The 18,083-nt window shown below is 39.4% G+C and overlaps 1 protein-coding gene across 1 annotated transcript; it reads left to right on the forward strand.

The window, feature by feature from the left end:
* The first annotated feature begins 1,254 nt into the window (after nt 1–1,254).
* On the forward strand, nt 1,255–17,554 carry Rcn2 (reticulocalbin 2). Its single transcript, XM_006971556.4, has 7 exons — nt 1,255–1,641; nt 1,989–2,094; nt 3,456–3,652; nt 11,062–11,175; nt 14,674–14,770; nt 15,941–16,083; nt 16,562–17,554. Exons 1-7 carry the CDS (start codon nt 1,486–1,488, stop codon nt 16,712–16,714), a joined length of 966 nt encoding a protein of 321 aa, XP_006971618.1. The 5' UTR covers nt 1,255–1,485; the 3' UTR covers nt 16,715–17,554.
* Nucleotides 17,555–18,083: the final 529 nt, after the last annotated feature.

The following is an 18,083-nucleotide window of genomic DNA, read 5'->3' on the forward strand; positions in this document are numbered from 1 at the left end:
AAACTGAGTTCCTTTCACTAAATAGGATTATTTTATTTTTCACAGACTACCTCAAAACTCAGAACTGAAATAAAATGTAATATGACCCAGTAATGAAGGTTTTGTTTCTTTAATGAAGTTGACTCTGAAATGTTGCCTGTATTTACACTCTGATATTTAAAATGCTGTTCTACATTGGATTTATCTTCACTTTGGAACCTTTGAATGGTCTCTGAACAAACCTAAGATACCAGTCTGACTCAAGAAACTTTTGTAATTCATGCCCACTCGGTTTCCAGTTTGGAACAGGATTCCTTGTTCCCAATCCAGAGCCTGTGGGAAGTGAAAGACAACCGCCTCCCTAAAAAAAAAAAAAAAAAAGAAAGAAAGAAAGAAAGAAAAGAAAGAAAAAAAGAAAACCTTTCCTTCCTATGAAAAGATCTGAATCTAGATAGAACAATTCGTAAACAAAACAGTTCAAGTTACAACGTCTCTGGACTTACTATGCAAAGGCTGAGGTGGAGGAAACTACACAGACCTGAAGCAGGCATGAAAAAAAAAAAGACGTGTGCACGCATTCATCCATAAAACCCCTTGGTGAGCTATTTTTCTGTACAACTCTCCTTTGTTTTTTTTTTCCCCCATGGATGAAAGCATACATTTACCAAGTGCTTGTATGTACCTGTTACTGTTCTAAAGGCATTAATTCACTCCTCACAATTATTTAAGTCTCTTTAAAAAAAAAGAAAGAAAAGGGAAAAAAAAGATGCCAATTTTATAAAAGCGCAAACAGGTTCTTAAGGGCCCAAATAATTTAACCAGGTCGTATAAATTCAACATCAGATGCAAACATCTGGCTGCAATTCCCGATACTGTACTTCCTGCCGTGGCGAAATTAAATACGACACACTGAAGCCTGGGAAATGGATACTGCTGGTCTGTTCCTCGGGCAAAGATTTTTTTTTTCGAAATACAATAGTGTATTGTTTTTTCAGCAAAATCGCAGGCTTTCTCACAGATGGAGGCCAGGAGGGATGCGCGGAGTGGTCAGGGAGTTTCCCGCCAGGACCAAGACGGAAAGGAAAAGGCAAAGAGCTCGTGAATTGGGGTTATATTCCCAAGGGTATGGCGGAAAGGGTGAAGGGGCCCGCGGGGGTCGCACGGCCCCCGCAGCTCGCTTGCCTGCTGGCTCTGGTAGGAGGCTCTGGACAAGGGCCCGCCTCCGGGGCAACATGGCCCAATCAGCGACAAGCACACAGCTCCGGTCCCGCCCCCGCCCCCGCGGCCATATAAGGTTGGGCCTGGCGGGCCTCCGCAACGCAGTAGTCGCCGGACTTCGGGCTGGGACTGTGGGAGCCCGGCCGCCGCCGCTGCTGCCGCCGCCGCCCCCCGCCCCCCACTGGCAGCGCCGCCCCCTCTGTGGCCGCCCGCGAAGCAAGGCTGCCAAGCCCGGGCTCCGCCTGCCTCCTTCCTCGCGGCTCTCCGCGTCCTCGCCGGGCGGGCGCGATGCAGCTGGGCCCAAGGCCCGCGGCGCCGGGGCTGCTGCTGCTGCTGCTGCTGCTGTGCGCCGCGGTGGCTGGCGCCAGCAAGGCGGAGGAGCTGCATTACCCGCAGGGCGAGCACCGGGCAGACTACGACCGCGAGGCGCTGCTGGGCGTCCAGGTGAGGATGCCACGGGCTTTGTCCTGTGACAAAGCGGGGCGACCAGGCGAGGCCTTGGCCGGGGCGGCCTGACAATGGGGGCCGGGCGGGGCTCCGCTTGCGCTCTAGGGGACCCTGAGGCCTGTAAAGCTGGTGGAAATGTTGCCGCTCCAGAGCTAGATCCTTTCTATTCCTGGAACTAAGGACGGGATCACTTTAGGTGGGAGGGGGACGTATTGAAGAGGAAGTGTAGCTCATCCTGAAATCTTTGGGGCAAATGAGGCATGTGGTAGCCCTGTTTCCCCCCACCATTACATCCCACTGAGTGTAGTGCATGATTCTCCTGTGTATGGTTTCCCTTCCCAAAGGAAGACGTCGATGAGTATGTTAAACTTGGCCACGAAGAGCAGCAAAGACGACTGCAGTCGATCATAAAGAAAATTGATTCGGACTCAGATGGTTTTCTCACTGAAAGTAAGGACTGTCTTGCACCGCCAACAATGGAGAATGCCTTTTGTAGGAGATTAATGTACATTTAAAAGCAGCGTTGTCTGTTGAATGTAGATTGCTAGTGTTCCAGCGAGCTAAAAGTACTATGATATGGAAAACAGGCTTTACACCTAGAAGTTAGGCTACTGAGTAAAATCAGTGCTTTCTCCAACGGTATGTAAACTTCACTTACCCTAATAGGGTAAGTTTGCAAGTCATACCTTGAGACACTCTTCTTTCTCACATCACTTTTCTCATTGTCCATAGTGTGATTCATTTTTAGAGACATTTGCCCAATCCCTTCTTAAGACATCACATGACACAGTACTCCTATGGTATGTAGAATCTTAAGAATCTGCTTTTATTAGTTTATTATAGCAATAAGCAAATAGAAAACATCTTATTGCATGTGAATTATATTTATAGCAACATAAAAAAATATTAGTGCTGATGGGGGCTTAGAATCACCTGCCTCTCTTCAGAGAGATGTACAGAGAGGAAAACCCTATTTTCAAATGAATGGCAAACCCAGGAGTAGAATTCAGCTATCTTAATTCAGTTTTTAATGTCCTCGGTTCAAAACAAACAACAAAAGAGTGCCCTTAGGTAGGTTGTTAGGCAGAAATGGAATGTATAGACTTAAAAGAATTAAAAGAACATTCTAAATAAGTTGTTCACAATTGAAGCCATGTTTACTAACATACCTTGATTAATGTGTGATGACACCCAACTGTATTCAGTCTCAACACTTGGAAGACAGGAAGAAGGGGATCTCTGAGTTTGAAGCCAGCCTGGTTCATGTAATGAGTTTTAGGCCAATCTGGCTGCATAGCAAGACCTTGTCCTCAAAAAAAAAAAAAAAAAAAAAAAAAAAACCCACACAGTAAATATATATACTCATACATATTTTGGTCGACGTATAAGTTAAAGGAAAGCTTAAACCTTTTATAAATAATAAAACTTTTTTACTAATTCATAGATAAATAGCCATTCAAATACCTGTGCTTAAGAGATATATGGTAATTCCAACATTCTTGGACTCTTCCCCACCTCATTTTTTTTTTTTTGGTTTGTCGAGACAGGATTTCTCTGTGTAGTTTTGGTGCCTGTCCTGGATCTTGCTGGCCTCAAACTCAGAGATCTGCCTGGCTCTGCCTCCGAGTGCTGGGATTAAAGGTGTGCACCACCACTGCCCAGTTCTACCTCCTTATTTTTATCAGTACTAATAGGCCAGTTTTCAGGTTTTTGCAGCATGTAAGTTACTTTTTCAAAAAAAGTTAAGAAATCTTCACTCAGATTGGGATTCTTGTGAACATTCATTCTTGTGTTCTGGGGAATTCTCATAGGTGAACTCAGTCAGTGGATTCAAATGTCTTTTAAGCATTACGCCATGCAAGAAGCCAAACAGCAGTTTGTCGAATATGATAAGAACAGCGATGGTACTGTGACATGGGATGAATACAACATCCAGATGTACGACCGTGTGATTGACTTTGATGAGAACACTGCTCTGGATGACACAGAAGAGGAGTCTTTTAGGCAGGTGGGTCCAAGCTGTTCCTTTTGGTCACACCCTGACTCTGTCCTCCTGTTTGAACACAAACAGGCCTGAGGTCCTAGACAATTGCCTTGTTCACTGGGCAGCCTCCACTTCAATGGTTACTTTGATGGTTTCCTTTTAGCCAGATGTACGACTCTTAACTGGGCCTAAATTATCCCTGCATCTGTTTTCCTCTTCACTAATTTGTCCTCATTTCCAGAGTTGTTCCTTAAGTGCATTTTGGTGGTTCTAATATGTATCTCAGTATTTTATTTTTAAAATAATTTAACTGTCAGCTTTATATCATATTTAGATATTTTATGGCATATCCCCATCCTTTAAAAGATTATATGAAATAAAAATGCAGTTGTAGCAAAAAAACAACATCTCCATATCTTATTTATTTTTGTTGTGTGTATATTCCCATTTGGGCACTTGTGCAGGTGACCAGCCTTGGATGTCAGTCTCTACCTTGCACTTTGAGGGAGGGTCTCTTGTTCACTGCTGCATATCCCAGGGTAGCTGGCTCTTGAGCTTCTCAAGTTGTATTGTCTCCACCTCCATTGTGTGGAGAAATAGCGTGATTCCAGACCACCATGTCCTGCTTTACGTGGGTCCTGGGTATCTGAACCCAAGTCCTCACACTTTCATGGTGAGCTCTTTTCTCACGGAGCCATCTCCCCTAACATTTCCCATTGTAACATTTTTTTAAAATGGCCTTGGAGATTAAACCCCAGGGCTTTGTGCATGCTAGACTAGTGCTCCACTATGAGCTGCATCTCATGCCTAGTTCAACCATTTTAAAGAGTTTTCAATAGTGTTCATTATATTCATCTTGTTCAACCAGTTGGTCAAGCTCTTTTTATTTTGCAAAACTGAATTCTGTACCCATTGTACCCATTAAATATAAATTTGCCTATCTCCAGTACATTATGTAAGGAGAATCATGTTTATCTTTTTTATGACTGCCTTATTTACACTTAACATAATGTCCTCAAAGTTTATCCATGTTTTAGCATGTGCCAAAATGTTCTACCTAGAAAGGACATATTCTAAAAAGACCAAATATCTGCCAGGTAGTGGTTGTACACACCTTTAATTCTAGCACTCTGGAGGCAGAGGCAGTCAGATCTCTGACTTTGAGGCCAGCCTGCTCTACATAGTGAGTTTTAGGACAGCCAGGACTGTACAATGAAACCGTGTCTCCTAAAACAAAAACAAACAATTAAGATCAAATATTCTAGTGTGTGTTTTGTGTGTGTGCCATATTTTTTTTTCTACTTGAAATTTTTTTTTTTACTCTCTGGAATTTTCATACATTTATACAACGTGCTTTGATCACACCCACCTGTTGTTACCATCTCCAGCTCCCTCTGGTACCCACCTCTTCAGTAGTCTCTCCCAGCTTCATGTCCTCCTTGTTTTTCATTTGAATCTTGTAATGAGTGGTATACAAATCTCTTTTTGATCTTGCTTTTGAGTATCTTGGGTAATTTCCAGAAATGGGACTGCTGGATTGCCTCTGTTACGGTTTTGAAGGTACTGCAGTGTAGTTTGACATAGTGCTACAGTATTTATAAGAACTCAGTTCTGGCTGGATTGCCTGTTAACGGTTTTGAAGGTACTGCAGGGTTGTTTGACATAGTGCTGCATCATTTATAAGAACTCAGTTCTGAAGATCCAGTAGTTTTGCAATCTATTGAGTGTTGAATTTTATTTTTTTTGAGACAGGGTTTCTCTTGTACTTCTGGCTGTCCTGGAACTCTATCTGTAGTCCAGCTGACCTTGAATTTACAGAGATCCACCTGCCTCTGCCTCCCAAGTGCTGGGATTAAAGGTGTGCGCCACCACAGCCAACTGAGTTTTAATTTTTATTAAGCAAATAAATAGTTTAAGCAGAAATGAGAAGAGCTATTTTTATTGATAACTTTTTAAGACTTCAAGGAAGTCTGTTAAACCAAAAGTATATCAATAAAATGACTATATGCTTGACAAATTAATATTCCAAAAGCATTTTAGAAGATTGTTTTAATATAGAAAAGAATAAAAATAAAAACATACTTTGTTGTAAATGATATGTCACAAAACAAGTTAAGGTGCTTGGAAATCATTTGAGCCTTTTTGCTTTATCTGCATATGTACCTCTAACGGTCATTACTTACCGTTGTACATAATATTTATTGTAGAAGTTCACGTGCACTTCTGGCCACATGAACTATATAGGCTACCACTAACTCCAGCTTCTTATTTTCCTGCTAATGATTATTCTCTTTTTGTTTGGTTTTTTGAAGCAGTGTCATACTGTGTAGCTCTGGCTGGCCCAGAACTCTCCATGTAGACCACTCTCCCTCAGATTCACAGAGCCTCTGCCTCTGAGTGCCTGGACTAAAGGAGTGTACCACCTCTCCTGGCCTATTAATTACTCTTAAGCTGTCCATGTTACCAGTGTTCAGGTTAAGAGTTCCAGCCTCCGAGCCAGTCTGCCTGGTTTCACATCCAGCTCTACCACTTAACAGTTGCTGAACTAACCCTCCCTTCCTTAATTTCCTCATCTCTAAAAATGGGGATTATCCATTGAGGATAATCATAGCGTGGGTAAACAATATACAATAGTTGGAACGATGAGGAGTTAATTTCCAGTTGAAAGACTATTGTAAAAGAAGTAGTACTTGGGAGGTAGAATCAAGAAGATCTCAAGTTTGAGGCTTGACTGTCTTGGGCCATTGAAATGGCTCAGTGGGTAATGGTGCTTGCTGCCAAGACTTAGGACCTCAGTTTAATCTCAAAGATGCACATTCCAAGACCCACGTGGCAGATGAAGAGAACTGATTGTCACAAATTGTTCTCTGCGCTCCACATGTGTGCTGTAATACCACCACCACTTTCTAAAATAAATAAATAATGTTAAAAAAATGTAATAAGGAGTTGAGAGATGGCTTAGTTGTTAGGCTCACTTGTTCTTCCAGAGTACCCAGGTTCAATTCCCAGCACCCACATGGTCACTCACAGCTCTCTATATCTTCAGTCCGAGGGATCTGATGCCCTCTTCTGGCTTCTGTGGGTATCAAGCATGCACATGGTACACCCATACACATATTTTTTTTTATTTAATGGAAAAAAAGACTCTGTCTCATAAACAGAAAAAAACATGTACAATTCACAGAAATTTATATTTAATAAAAGTGTATAGGCATTTGCTAACTACATCAGCTTTAGATTAGTTAGGATTTAATTTGTAAGAGGAAGATAAACTTTGTTTCCCTTCTCCTTAAATGAATCTTTATTTTTCCAGCAGCCTAAAGGGAGTATAGGTCAGTTTTTTCATCCTGGATACTGCTAAAGAGAGCACACATGATGATGAGATTGAATAAGGGTTCTCCTAAGCACCATTAAAATTCTGGGACTTTTCTAAAAACCATGACATGCAAATATAGTATTTTAAAACTACTAGTTAGCTTATAATTTCCTGCCTGTTTCCTATTTTCATTTCTTCCTAACTTCTTTTTACCACTCCAAAGAATTATTCCACTAAAAGAGGATGTATCTGTGTGCCCAAGCACCTGCATACATGAACACACACACACAGAAAGTATATGTGTTTCTATATTCTTAGGAATTTTATATAAGATATGATGTTGTTGACATTGAAGTCCTCATTTTGAAGAGGTAGATTGCTCATTTATAGAAAATACAAATAGTCCTTTTAAAAGGTGTCTTGTTCAAATGCCATACTCTCAAGTACTCATTACATAGTATTGTAAGACTGTCTTTTAAGAATGAATTAAGGGGCTGGAGATGACTCAGAAGTTAAGAGCTTTTACTGCTTTTTCCGAGAACCTGAGTTGGGGTCCCAGCATCTACATAGCTTTGTAACTCCAGTTCCAGGGGATTGATTGGGTGACGACTTCTGACCTCTGAGGGCTCCAGTACTAATGTGGTGCACATAAATTCACGTAAGCACATACACATATACACATAAAAGTAAATATATACTAATAAGTAGTTTCTTTAAGAATAAGTTAAATGGATCTTTGTATCCTAATGGAAATTATATAGCCCCAAAATGAACACTTACCAGTAGGAATCCTATTGGCTATTATTTGACCAAGAATAAGACAATCTTTTTGAAGTTCTAATAATACTTTTTTTTAGAATTTGATTATTTATAACCTCTAAAAAATTGGTGTGGAGTGTAAAAATAAACCCAGAGAGAGTGTGCATTAGTCTTCAAAATATAAAGAGTCTGGGCATGATGGTGTATGCCTTTAATCCCAGCACTCATGAAGCAGAAGCAGGGTTCCAGGCCAGCAAAGGCTACACAGTGAGACCCTGCCTCAAAAAATAAACTTTAAAGGATGAAGCCTGAGTCAATTTCAAAGTTACAAACTAATTTAGACAAGAATAAAGTTGTCATAAAAAGCAGGTATCTGAAGAAAATAAAATCTTTATATTGAAATCTAGTAGAAAATTAAACTAAAATCAATTTGTACCTGAATCTTATTTTTGATAAGTTTCCATATAAAGAATATAGACAACAAAATAATTACCTTTTCACATTGTGAAATATCTGAAGAAGTTTTTCAGAACAGTGTGAAGAACATAAGATAAGCAGAGTAATTGAAGTTGGGGGAGCTGCCTGGCAAAAGTTCAGTATTCTAACTCCTGCAGTTGAATGCTGACTACATCATAAACAAGGTTTATTTTTGCAAGATATCAGCATTGCTGCTGATTGTTAAGACCTAACTTTATTCTAGGATTGTTGATTATATATTCCCTCATATCAAATAATATTTATCCAAGATTGCAGTTTTGTTTTTCACAAATTTCTGCATAAAAATAAATTATTAATATGGTTTTCTTTTTATCACTGTATCTTGTCTTTTAGTACAGTGGTTCTCAACCTTCCTAAAGCTGCAACCCTTTAATACAGTTCCTCATGCTGTGGTGACCCCAACCATAAAATTGTTTTGTTGCTACTTCATAACTATAATTTTGCTACTGTTGTGAATTGTGCTGTAAATGTCTGAATGCAGGATACCTGCTTTGTGACTCCTGTGAAAGGGTCATTTGATCAAAGTAGTTGCGACCCACAGGTTCACAAGCATTGCTCTAGTGGCCTATAAGAAATTTTTAAAAAGAAAATAAAAATGTTCAATTTTGTGGAACTTTCATTATTGTCTTTCAATTTACAATTAAAAACTATATATTGACTTCTTTATTATGAGACATTTTTTAAGAGACTTACAGGTTTTTTTTTAGTTTTTATTTATGGGCATGGATGTTTTGCTTACATGTATGTCTGTGTACTATACATGTCGGATGCCCTCAGAGGCCAGAAGAGGACATTGAATCTCCGGGAACTAGAGTTACAGAAGGTTGTGAGCCTGTGGGTGCTGGGACTCAAACCTCTCTTCTCTAGAAGAGCAGCCAGTGCTTTTAACCACTGAGCTATCTCTCCAGCTTCAAAAGACTTAATCTTGCCATGTAGCCCAGGCTGCCCTCAAACTTGTGATCCTCCTGCCTCAACCTCCCAAGTGCTGGGATTACAAGTATGTGGCATCGTGCCCAGCAATCGGCACTGTTAGTTGCAGTCAAATGGCCATGAACTCTGACATTCCTCCGAACGCTTTTCCCCCCCTCCTTCCTGTGTCTGCCCTCCCCACCTCTTCAGCTTGGTGAAAGAGAGCCTTTCTTTCCATAGGCAAATTTGGCCACAGTTAGCTCACTCTGCTAAAACATAGACTTTTTTTAAAGCTCCAGATCCGAAGGGTTCTTTCATAAGGAACTCAAAACATTTGGTATTTTGAACAGTGATTTATTCAAAAAGACTTAGTTGACTCTACACAGAACCTCAAATTCTTGTTTTTCTACTTCTCCCCATGTTAAATCTGAGCGTTAAATGTAAATTACTTGATCTAAAGTTGCAGCTGTTTAGAAACAGTTTTTTTTTTTTTTTTTCTGTGTTATAATTGAGAGAATGTGGCTGGCTTGTAGAGTCTAGATGTTTAAAAACCAAATTCTTTAGGGGAGTTGTGAGCTTTCCACTGGGTGTCAGTGAAATACCTACTGTTTAAGTATATGACTTCTGACTAAGCTATTCTGAAAAAACAATTACCAATGATAAAACACATAAATTAAAAATTACTAAAAAATATTTGTGATTATGTTTAAACAATAATGTTTACTATATGCAAGTTTTTAGAATAAAAGGCTTTTTCCAAAAATATTCAAAATAGAAAATGTGTGATGTTAGGCATGTCATACTGATGGCTTTCAAAGTTGTTGGTGAGAGAATTATCCTCGAACATATATCAAAAGCATTCTTGTCCCTAATTGCTGAATCTTTTCTGTACTTGAACATACTTTAAAAAGAAAAACAGAAGTTTGTTTTTTTGGTTTGGTTTGGTTTTGGTCTTTCGAGACAGGGTTTCTCTGTGTAGTTTTAGAGCCTGTCCTGGATCTCGCTCTGTAGACCAGGCTGATGTCAAACTCACAGAGATCTGCCTGGCTCTGCCTCTCGAGTGCTGGGATTAAAAACGTGCACCACTGCCGCCCGGCCAATGAGACCCTATTAAGCACTGGGACTACTTATTTTGAATATATGTAATTAGCAGAATGAAGAGCCTACTAAGAACAGGCTTCCATGTATGCCATCAGTAGTCAGAGGAGGGGTTTCTCAAAGTAAGGGACCATTTTTCTGAAACAGGGTCTTTCTATGTAGCCAAGGCTAGCCTGTATCTCATAGACTGGCTTGAACTCATAGAGATTCGCCTGCCTCAGCCTCTTAAGTGATGTTAACATATTTTTGAAAAATCATATAGAGGACCTGAAGCAATTTTAAAAGGCTCTACCAAGATATAGTTGGTTGTCCTAATTTTATTGTTTTGAAAGTATTCCAAAATTACTGGGCTGAATTAATGAGATGTAAGTATCTGTGGATTTTATTAAATTGTGTAATCTCAATTACTCGGCCAACAATCTAGTAATTTATTGTTTGGGGTTTGGTTTAGCACAGGCTAGCCTCAGTCCTGATCCTCCTGCCTCGGTGTCTGGAGTGCTGAGATGGCAAGTGTGTGCCACCACTTCACGGTCACTGTTGGGGTTGCCTAGTGGCAGCTGTCCTACAGGTTTCTTAGACATTTTTGTCCCAGTTTTATAGAAGAAACCAAAGAAGTTGAGCAGTTTGCCCTGAATGCCATAGTTAGTGTCTTGTACAACCAAGATCTAGCTTTGTCTGACTATGGTGCTTCTGTGTGGATGTTTGTGATTAGCTCCACCTACTTTCAGAAGGCTTTTATAAAGATAGATGAGATAATGTATGAAAATGTACTTTAAATCTCACATTGTGTGCATTTTTCAAAGCTGATATGGTACTGAGGTCTTTAAAATTGTTCTTTTTTTCCCCCCAAAAGCTTCATTTAAAGGATAAGAAGCGATTTGAAAAAGCTAACCAGGATTCTGGTCCTGGTCTGAATCTTGAAGAATTCATTGCTTTTGAGCATCCTGAAGAAGTTGAGTATATGACGGTAAGGAGCAAGTTTAACAGCATTATGAGTGACTAAAGCCTGTTTGATAAGTTATTAAAAATGGGTTGTAAAACAGAAATTTAGAGACGAGCAGATGTTCTCCTCACTTAAGATTAGAAGTGGTAAGGGTTTCTGTGATGGCGAGATGTTCTGGGAGGGAGAAAGTGGAGGATTTTATTTTTTAATCTGTGTATATGTGCAACAGTCTTCTCTGGCTACCTCTTCTGTCATAACCTATCAAGGCCTTTCTCGTCCCTTTCAGGGTTTTCAGACCTTTGTCTAGGCTTTCCATGTTCTTATCAGTACAACTCTCATGTAGTTCACAGCCTAATTTATGAGAACTTTTGGTCTGGAAAAATGAATCACATTTTGATTGGTTTCAGAGGATGGGATACTTTTTTGACTTTATACATAGTAAGTCTTCTCATTCCATGAGTGTCTAAAAGAAGTACTGGGGGTATTGTTTAGTAGCCCACACAAGGCTGTTGGATTCTAGTTTAATTGTTCTAACACTGGTTGAGCCCCTGTGTTTTTAGCAAGCTTCCTAAGAAGCCTTACTTCCCATCATATTAATAAGAAAACCTTTACTGACAATCCATGTATACTGAGATCTGTTGTATGGCATAAGCCTCCAGCTCTGTGGCTTTATTTCCTGGGTATTTTATGGAGGGAGGTGTAGCTTTTTGTTGAGTGGGTAATGGCCAGAATCTGCTGTCTTGAATAACAACAAGCAGGCGCATTTTTCTCCATAGCTCATGGCAAGGCTCTGCCATTAGTGCCACTTTTCTTGTCATTGTGAAGTTTCTAATTTCTTACTTGGCACAAAGGACATGACCTAGTTTAACACCAGTGCTAGGTGTGATTTAAATGCCAAAGCTAAGCTGGGCCACACTAATTGAGTTCTAGAAAAGCAGGCAGAGGATTTTGGACCTTGACTTTTAGAGAACAAGGAACAGTTGACTGAGGATGGGGTGGGCTGGTGAAAGCAATTAAATAATAGGCATTATGTAATAGGAGCCTGGCAAGGAAACAGAATAGATTCCATCAACATTTTGAAGACCTTGTAACAGCAATGTCAAGAATGTTGATTTACAAAATAAGTGTTAAGAGACAGAAAGGACCCTGAAGTTTTCAGCTTATATAAAAGTGACAAAAGCTATACCTTTGACACAGTATCGCCTTTCCTCCTCTAAAGGGTATGTTGGGTATAGGAAAAGACAGGGATACAGGATCAGTTAACTGATTTTTACTGTAGATTCAAGTTAGAATTTAATTTGAAAAGTTTGCTGCATTTTTGTGATACTGGGAATTTAACATGGGATTTTGCATATGCTACATCCCCAGCCCTTATAAGTTATGTAAACTTATAAATTATGCTGGGCGATGGTGGTGCACGCCTTTAATCCCAGCACTCGGGAGGCAGAACCAGGCGGATCTCTGTGAGTTCGAGGCCAGCCTGGGCTACCAAGTGAGTTCCAGGAAAGGCGCAAAGCTACACAGAGAAACCCTGTCTCGAAAAAAAACAAAAACAAAAAACAAACAAAAAGCAAAAAAACCTTTTAAGTTATGTGAACTCATTGTGTGGTGTGGGCAGGCCTTGAACTTTCAATTCCCCTGCCTTAGACTCCCAAGTTGCTGGGATAGCCAGCCTGATCCACCAAGCCTAGCCTTGAAATATTTTCATTTATATTGTTCTAAAAATTCTTTTAAAGTATGGCAACATAATTAAAATAAATCTGCTATTGCCCAAGGATATTGCTTGAATGGTAGAATTATTATTTTGATCAATGATTCTAACTTTTGTTAGATTACAAACTCCCTTCTCCTTTAAAAATATGATTTAAAAATAAATAAATAAAAACTGTAGCGCTATCCCAGAAGAAGTGTATATAGACACACTACCCCAAATAATGATTGTAGTTTTATGAGATTCTCACATACTTTCTCTAAAACTAATCCTTGGGTCCCTAGCCTCTTCTATATGTAAATTGTGTATAGTTGGATTTTTAAAAAACAATAATGTGTCTTTCAGTGTTGCTTCATACAAATGTAGGCGAAGCCCTTGGATTTGTCCAGACCGGAAATTTGAGAAGATATTTTCATTACAGTTCAGATACAAAGTCTGGATTGAGAGGCTTAGGGAGCGGCAGGTAGTAAAGTGAGAATCACAGGGTGAAGCCTGAGACTAGACAGGGTGATAATTCAAGAGTAAAGCAATGCCCTGGGGATGTGTACATCACAGAAGATGTAGGTAAAGGATCCAAGGTCAGAGAGTCAGAGGCTTGGGTGATTTCTCAGGCTCTATGTGGATATACGTGGCCCCAAATTGGGTGCCAAATATAGTCTTATCAGACTTTTTTGGTCTGTTAGCCCCCAAATAATGACATGGAGACTTATTATTAATTATGAAAGCTTGGTCTTAGCTTAGGCTTGTTCCCAACTAGCTATTATAACTTTATAAGAACTCTTTTATATTCATCCACGTTCTGCCACATGACTTAACCCCTCCTCCATACTGTACATCTAACTCCCTCCCCCGTCTCTGTCTTATTTCCCCATCCCTCAGATTCTTTCCAAGACCCGCTTTCTCCCCCAGAAGTCCCACCTATCTTCTCCTACGTAGGTATTTAATAAAGAACATTCAGCTCTTTATTAAACCAATCAGAAGGTACCTTAGGCAGAGACTCATCTTTACAGTGTACAAAAAGATTGTCCCACAGCTATTTCCCCCCTGGAGAAAGAACAGCATCTGTGTGCTGAGGAGTATAAGGCCATGTTCTCTGAGAGCCCTTACTGGATCGCAGAGCAAATGGAGGGGAAGGAGTAGTCAGAGGTGACACTCTTTCTTCATACATTCTTAATAAATATGTGACTTACCCCTTCCATGTTTCCCAGCTCCTTCCCCTCTAACTCTTTCCCTGCTCCCCGCAGTACTCAGATGGATGGCTTCTTTTCCTTTGAATATTGTCACACATATGTACATGTGTGCATAAGTATGTAAGTGCAACCTGCTGAGTCCACTTTTGTTGCTTGGGTGTGTGTGGTCTCAGGGCTGACCGCTTTGTCGTATTGGAGAGTCAGTTAGGGGCAGGGGCGCTCACCCCTGGAAAAGGCTAGTTCTGTTTTCAGTAGTTATTTGTTTCCCTGTAGTTCTTTGTCTAGCAGTCCACTGAGACTTTGAGAGATGGCGTTCTTGAGAGGGAAGAGAATATACAGAAAGCAGGAAGCCTGTGTTTAGTGCTGAGGTTGTTTATGAAAGTGAAATAGAATTCTTCACAACACAGGAGAATAAAGATGTACAATTTAAAATCACTCAGTACTTGGGGATTATTCTTACTTGTGAGTTCTAGAATTTACAAACATTTTCCTGCAGATATGAAAGGCCAGAATGATTGCTTATGAATCAGAAGAAGTTCTATAGTAGGATTGGTTAAGACGGTGGGATTGAAATGTTTGTGACAAATGGTTGTTTATTCTCTTTGAATGAATGTGTAACAGGAGTTCGTCATTCAAGAGGCTTTAGAAGAACATGACAAAAATGGTGATGGGTTTGTTAGTTTGGAAGAATTTCTTGGCGATTACAGGCGAGACCCAAGTAAGTTACTCGAGGGTAAGGCGGAAAGCATGGGGTTGGAATTCAGGGAAGAGGTTCTGTGTGACCAGAGGAGCCACGCAGGCTCTCACAGCTCCTGACATGCCACTTCTGCTCATGTCATTTCCATGTATGTCTAAACACTTCCTTCCTTTTCCAGCGAATGTAATGCCATTGTCATTCAAAGGAGGAAGGAGGGTTGTCTTTAAACTCCTGTGCCACTGCATGTAGATCTTGAGAAAGGACATAAAATATTGCAAATAGTGTAGGCTAGATGAAGTAAGTTTGACCTTTAAGGGAGTTTCCTTTCTTTTTTTCCTTTTTCTTTTTTTAAGATTTATTTATTTATTATGTCCTGCATGTTTGCCTACCCATCAGAAGAAGGCACCCGATTTTATTATAGATGGTTGTGAGCCACCATGTGGTTGATGGGAATTGAACTCAGGACCTCTGGAAGAGCAGCCAGTGCTCTTAACCTCTAAGCTATCTCTCCAGCCCCGGGAATTTCCTTTCTTTAAGTTGTTGTCCTTTACCAGAATTGTTGCTTATAAGCTTAAAAAAAGGAGAAGTTTTAAAGTTGTTTTCTTGGTTTGTTATTGCAAATGAGACTTTTCTAAGGCATTGCTGTATATAAACATGTCAAACAGTCTGTAGTCACATGATGTACATAAAGCATTGCCCTGGACTGGGCATGTGGCTGTTTACAAAGTGCTGCCTAGCATACGGGAGACCCCTGGCTTCTAGCCTTAGTACTGCACAAACCAGGTTTAGTAGCACATCAAGTTCAAAGTCATCTTCAACTATATAGGGAGTTTGAGACTAGTCTGTGTAGGCCCTGTCTCAAAATAATTTTTAACTAAAAATAAATATTATCCACTTAAAAATTAGGAAAACTAGAAATCAGGGTAAGGGACAACACAATAAAAGCACTAGTTGAGTAGATTTGCAACAGTTAAGGCTGAGTTCTTTTGGTTAATGTCTCACTTTTGGAAATCTTTACATATTTGTCCTTATTTCTGAATTTTTCTGGTAAGTAGTTCTGTTTCATTGGGTTTCAAAATTTGTAGTAAACTTTAAAGTCACTTCCTTTATTTTAGAGATACATCAAACTTCTTACTGGTTTCATGCGATACTCTTATATATTAGTGTTTTTGTTTTTACTTTTTTATTAAGCTGCAAATGAAGATCCAGAATGGATACTTGTTGAGAAGGACAGATTTGTGAATGATTATGACAAGGATAATGATGGCCGGCTCGATCCCCAAGAGCTGTTATCATGGGTAGTGCCCAATAATCAGGGCATTGCACAAGAGGAGGTAAGTGTTATAGAATTGTGTCTTCCCCTTCCTAACACACACTTTGTGTCACTGATGGGAAAGGAAGCTGGAAATCTCCAGTAAAAGAAAAAAGAAATGCAATTACATAGGATGGATATATTGTGTTTTGAATTAAATGATGAAACTTTCATATTGTCAGGGAGACAAGGAAGTTAAGATTGTATCATGTGCTAATCTTAGGACACAGTCAATAGGATGACACCTTGTATCATACTTAGAGGCTCAAGTGGATTATACCCTGTACTGACCCAGTGTGACGATGCAGAACCCAATATAGATTAAAAAAGGGGATATGAGAGAAGCAGTAGACAAGCACAGTGGCATGTATAACAATTTAGAGACTTAGACATTAACGAGTTCTTGGTATATCTAAGTGGTTTTGACAAATCACACCCAAATGGGAATATTTTATTCAAAGACTAATTCTGGACACCTTTTGGTTTGGTTTATTTTAAAGGCTCTTCATCTAATTGATGAGATGGATTTGAATGGTGACAAAAAGCTCTCTGAAGAAGAGATTCTGGAAAACCAAGACTTATTTCTTACCAGCGAAGCCACGGATTATGGCAGACAGCTCCACGATGACTATTTCTATCATGATGAGCTGTAACTCCTAATTATGCCCAAGTGCAGGATGGGTCCTTTTGTAGTTTGCTACCAGCTTTACTTTTATGATAAAATATTGATGTTGTATTTTACACTCTTAAGTCTTACCATATCAAATCTTAATGTAGATTATAATTTTTGGCCTTCTAGAAGAAAAACAAAACAAAACTTGATATTTATTTCAAGATTTATTGAAGGAGTAAAACATTAATATTGTGCCATATGACCACACAGTCTTTCCCAAGTACTCCATCTGTGTAGTGCTGTGTTGTGGGATGACTGAGTTTTGTTTCCATACTTGAAGAAATGGAGGACTTTAGACATGTCTAAACAATAGTATTTAAGTAGCATGTGATGAAGCGATCAGTTTTTGTTCTGTACTAAGTAGATTTACTTTTGAAACTGACAAAGGACAGTGTTTTTAGGTTTAGTGTTATATTTTAAAACCTTTAAAGGAACCTTCGGAAGGACTTAAACCTCACATAGATGTTGAGAAGTTCTACTTAATTTTAAAATGGTTTCTATAAAAGGTTTTGTCGTATGAAATAGAACTTTATATTTTTGCATATGTATAGATAGTAATTATATTTAATGTATAATTATAGCATTATGGTGAGTGGAAATTGACATTGTCCAGACTTCATTTTTGACTGATTAAAAATAAACTGTCCTATCTTTTTATATGGTTTTTTTTCCAGATAAATCTTAAATTTAGCACGGGTTTCATTGTATTATACATATTCATTCCTTTACTTAGGTAGTGAATGTTCTCAAAACTGTTAATTATTCTAGTGCATATTCTTATTTTGCCTTTTTTTAATAAAAGAATTATGTTATCATTAAATGTGCACCTGAGATATTTTCAATTGCTCTTATATTGAGTGTGATTTTGCATTTTGATGCTAAAAAATCATGTTTTTGTTTTGTTTAAGATGTTAGGTATCAAGCCTACAGCCTCTGGCATTCTAGACATATGTTCTGCTACTGAGCTGAAAATTACGGAGGTCGAGAGCCACTTACCCACACCCAGACAATTGGTTTTAATCGTAGTCAGGAGTCAGCGTACTTTTGTCAGGGTGGAGGAAAGTGGGTGAGGAACGAACTTTTTGGACTTGTGGCTTACAGATCCTTTGTGGGTGAAAAGTCAGTTGAGAAATTTGTTAATTATTTTCAAGCTACCATTGTCTCAGAACACCCAGGGTAGGTCACCAAGCTCTTCTTAGTATTTGAGAAGCCCCCCAGCTCTCTTCTGACAGAGTTGACCACCTGCTACTGACCTGTCTTTGCTGACATTGGATGCAGATGCAAACTCAAAACTCACCTTTAATGATAGCTCTTACCCTCGTAGTTGAGGTGCGTGGTTCTTTATTAAC

This window comes from Peromyscus maniculatus, chromosome 7 (assembly GCF_049852395.1).
Source record: "Peromyscus maniculatus bairdii isolate BWxNUB_F1_BW_parent chromosome 7, HU_Pman_BW_mat_3.1, whole genome shotgun sequence".
Taxonomy (NCBI): Eukaryota; Metazoa; Chordata; class Mammalia; order Rodentia; family Cricetidae; genus Peromyscus; species Peromyscus maniculatus.

Coding starts and splice junctions, on each gene's coding strand:
- Rcn2 (XM_006971556.4), top strand. CDS start 1,486: ATGCAGCTGGGCCCAAGGCCCGCGGCGCCGGGGCTGCTGCTGCTGCTG. Junction 2,095..3,455: donor AGATGGTTTTCTCACTGAAA/GTAAGGACTGTC, acceptor GAATTCTCATAG/GTGAACTCAGTCAGTGGATT. Junction 11,176..14,673: donor AAGAAGTTGAGTATATGACG/GTAAGGAGCAAG, acceptor AATGTGTAACAG/GAGTTCGTCATTCAAGAGGC.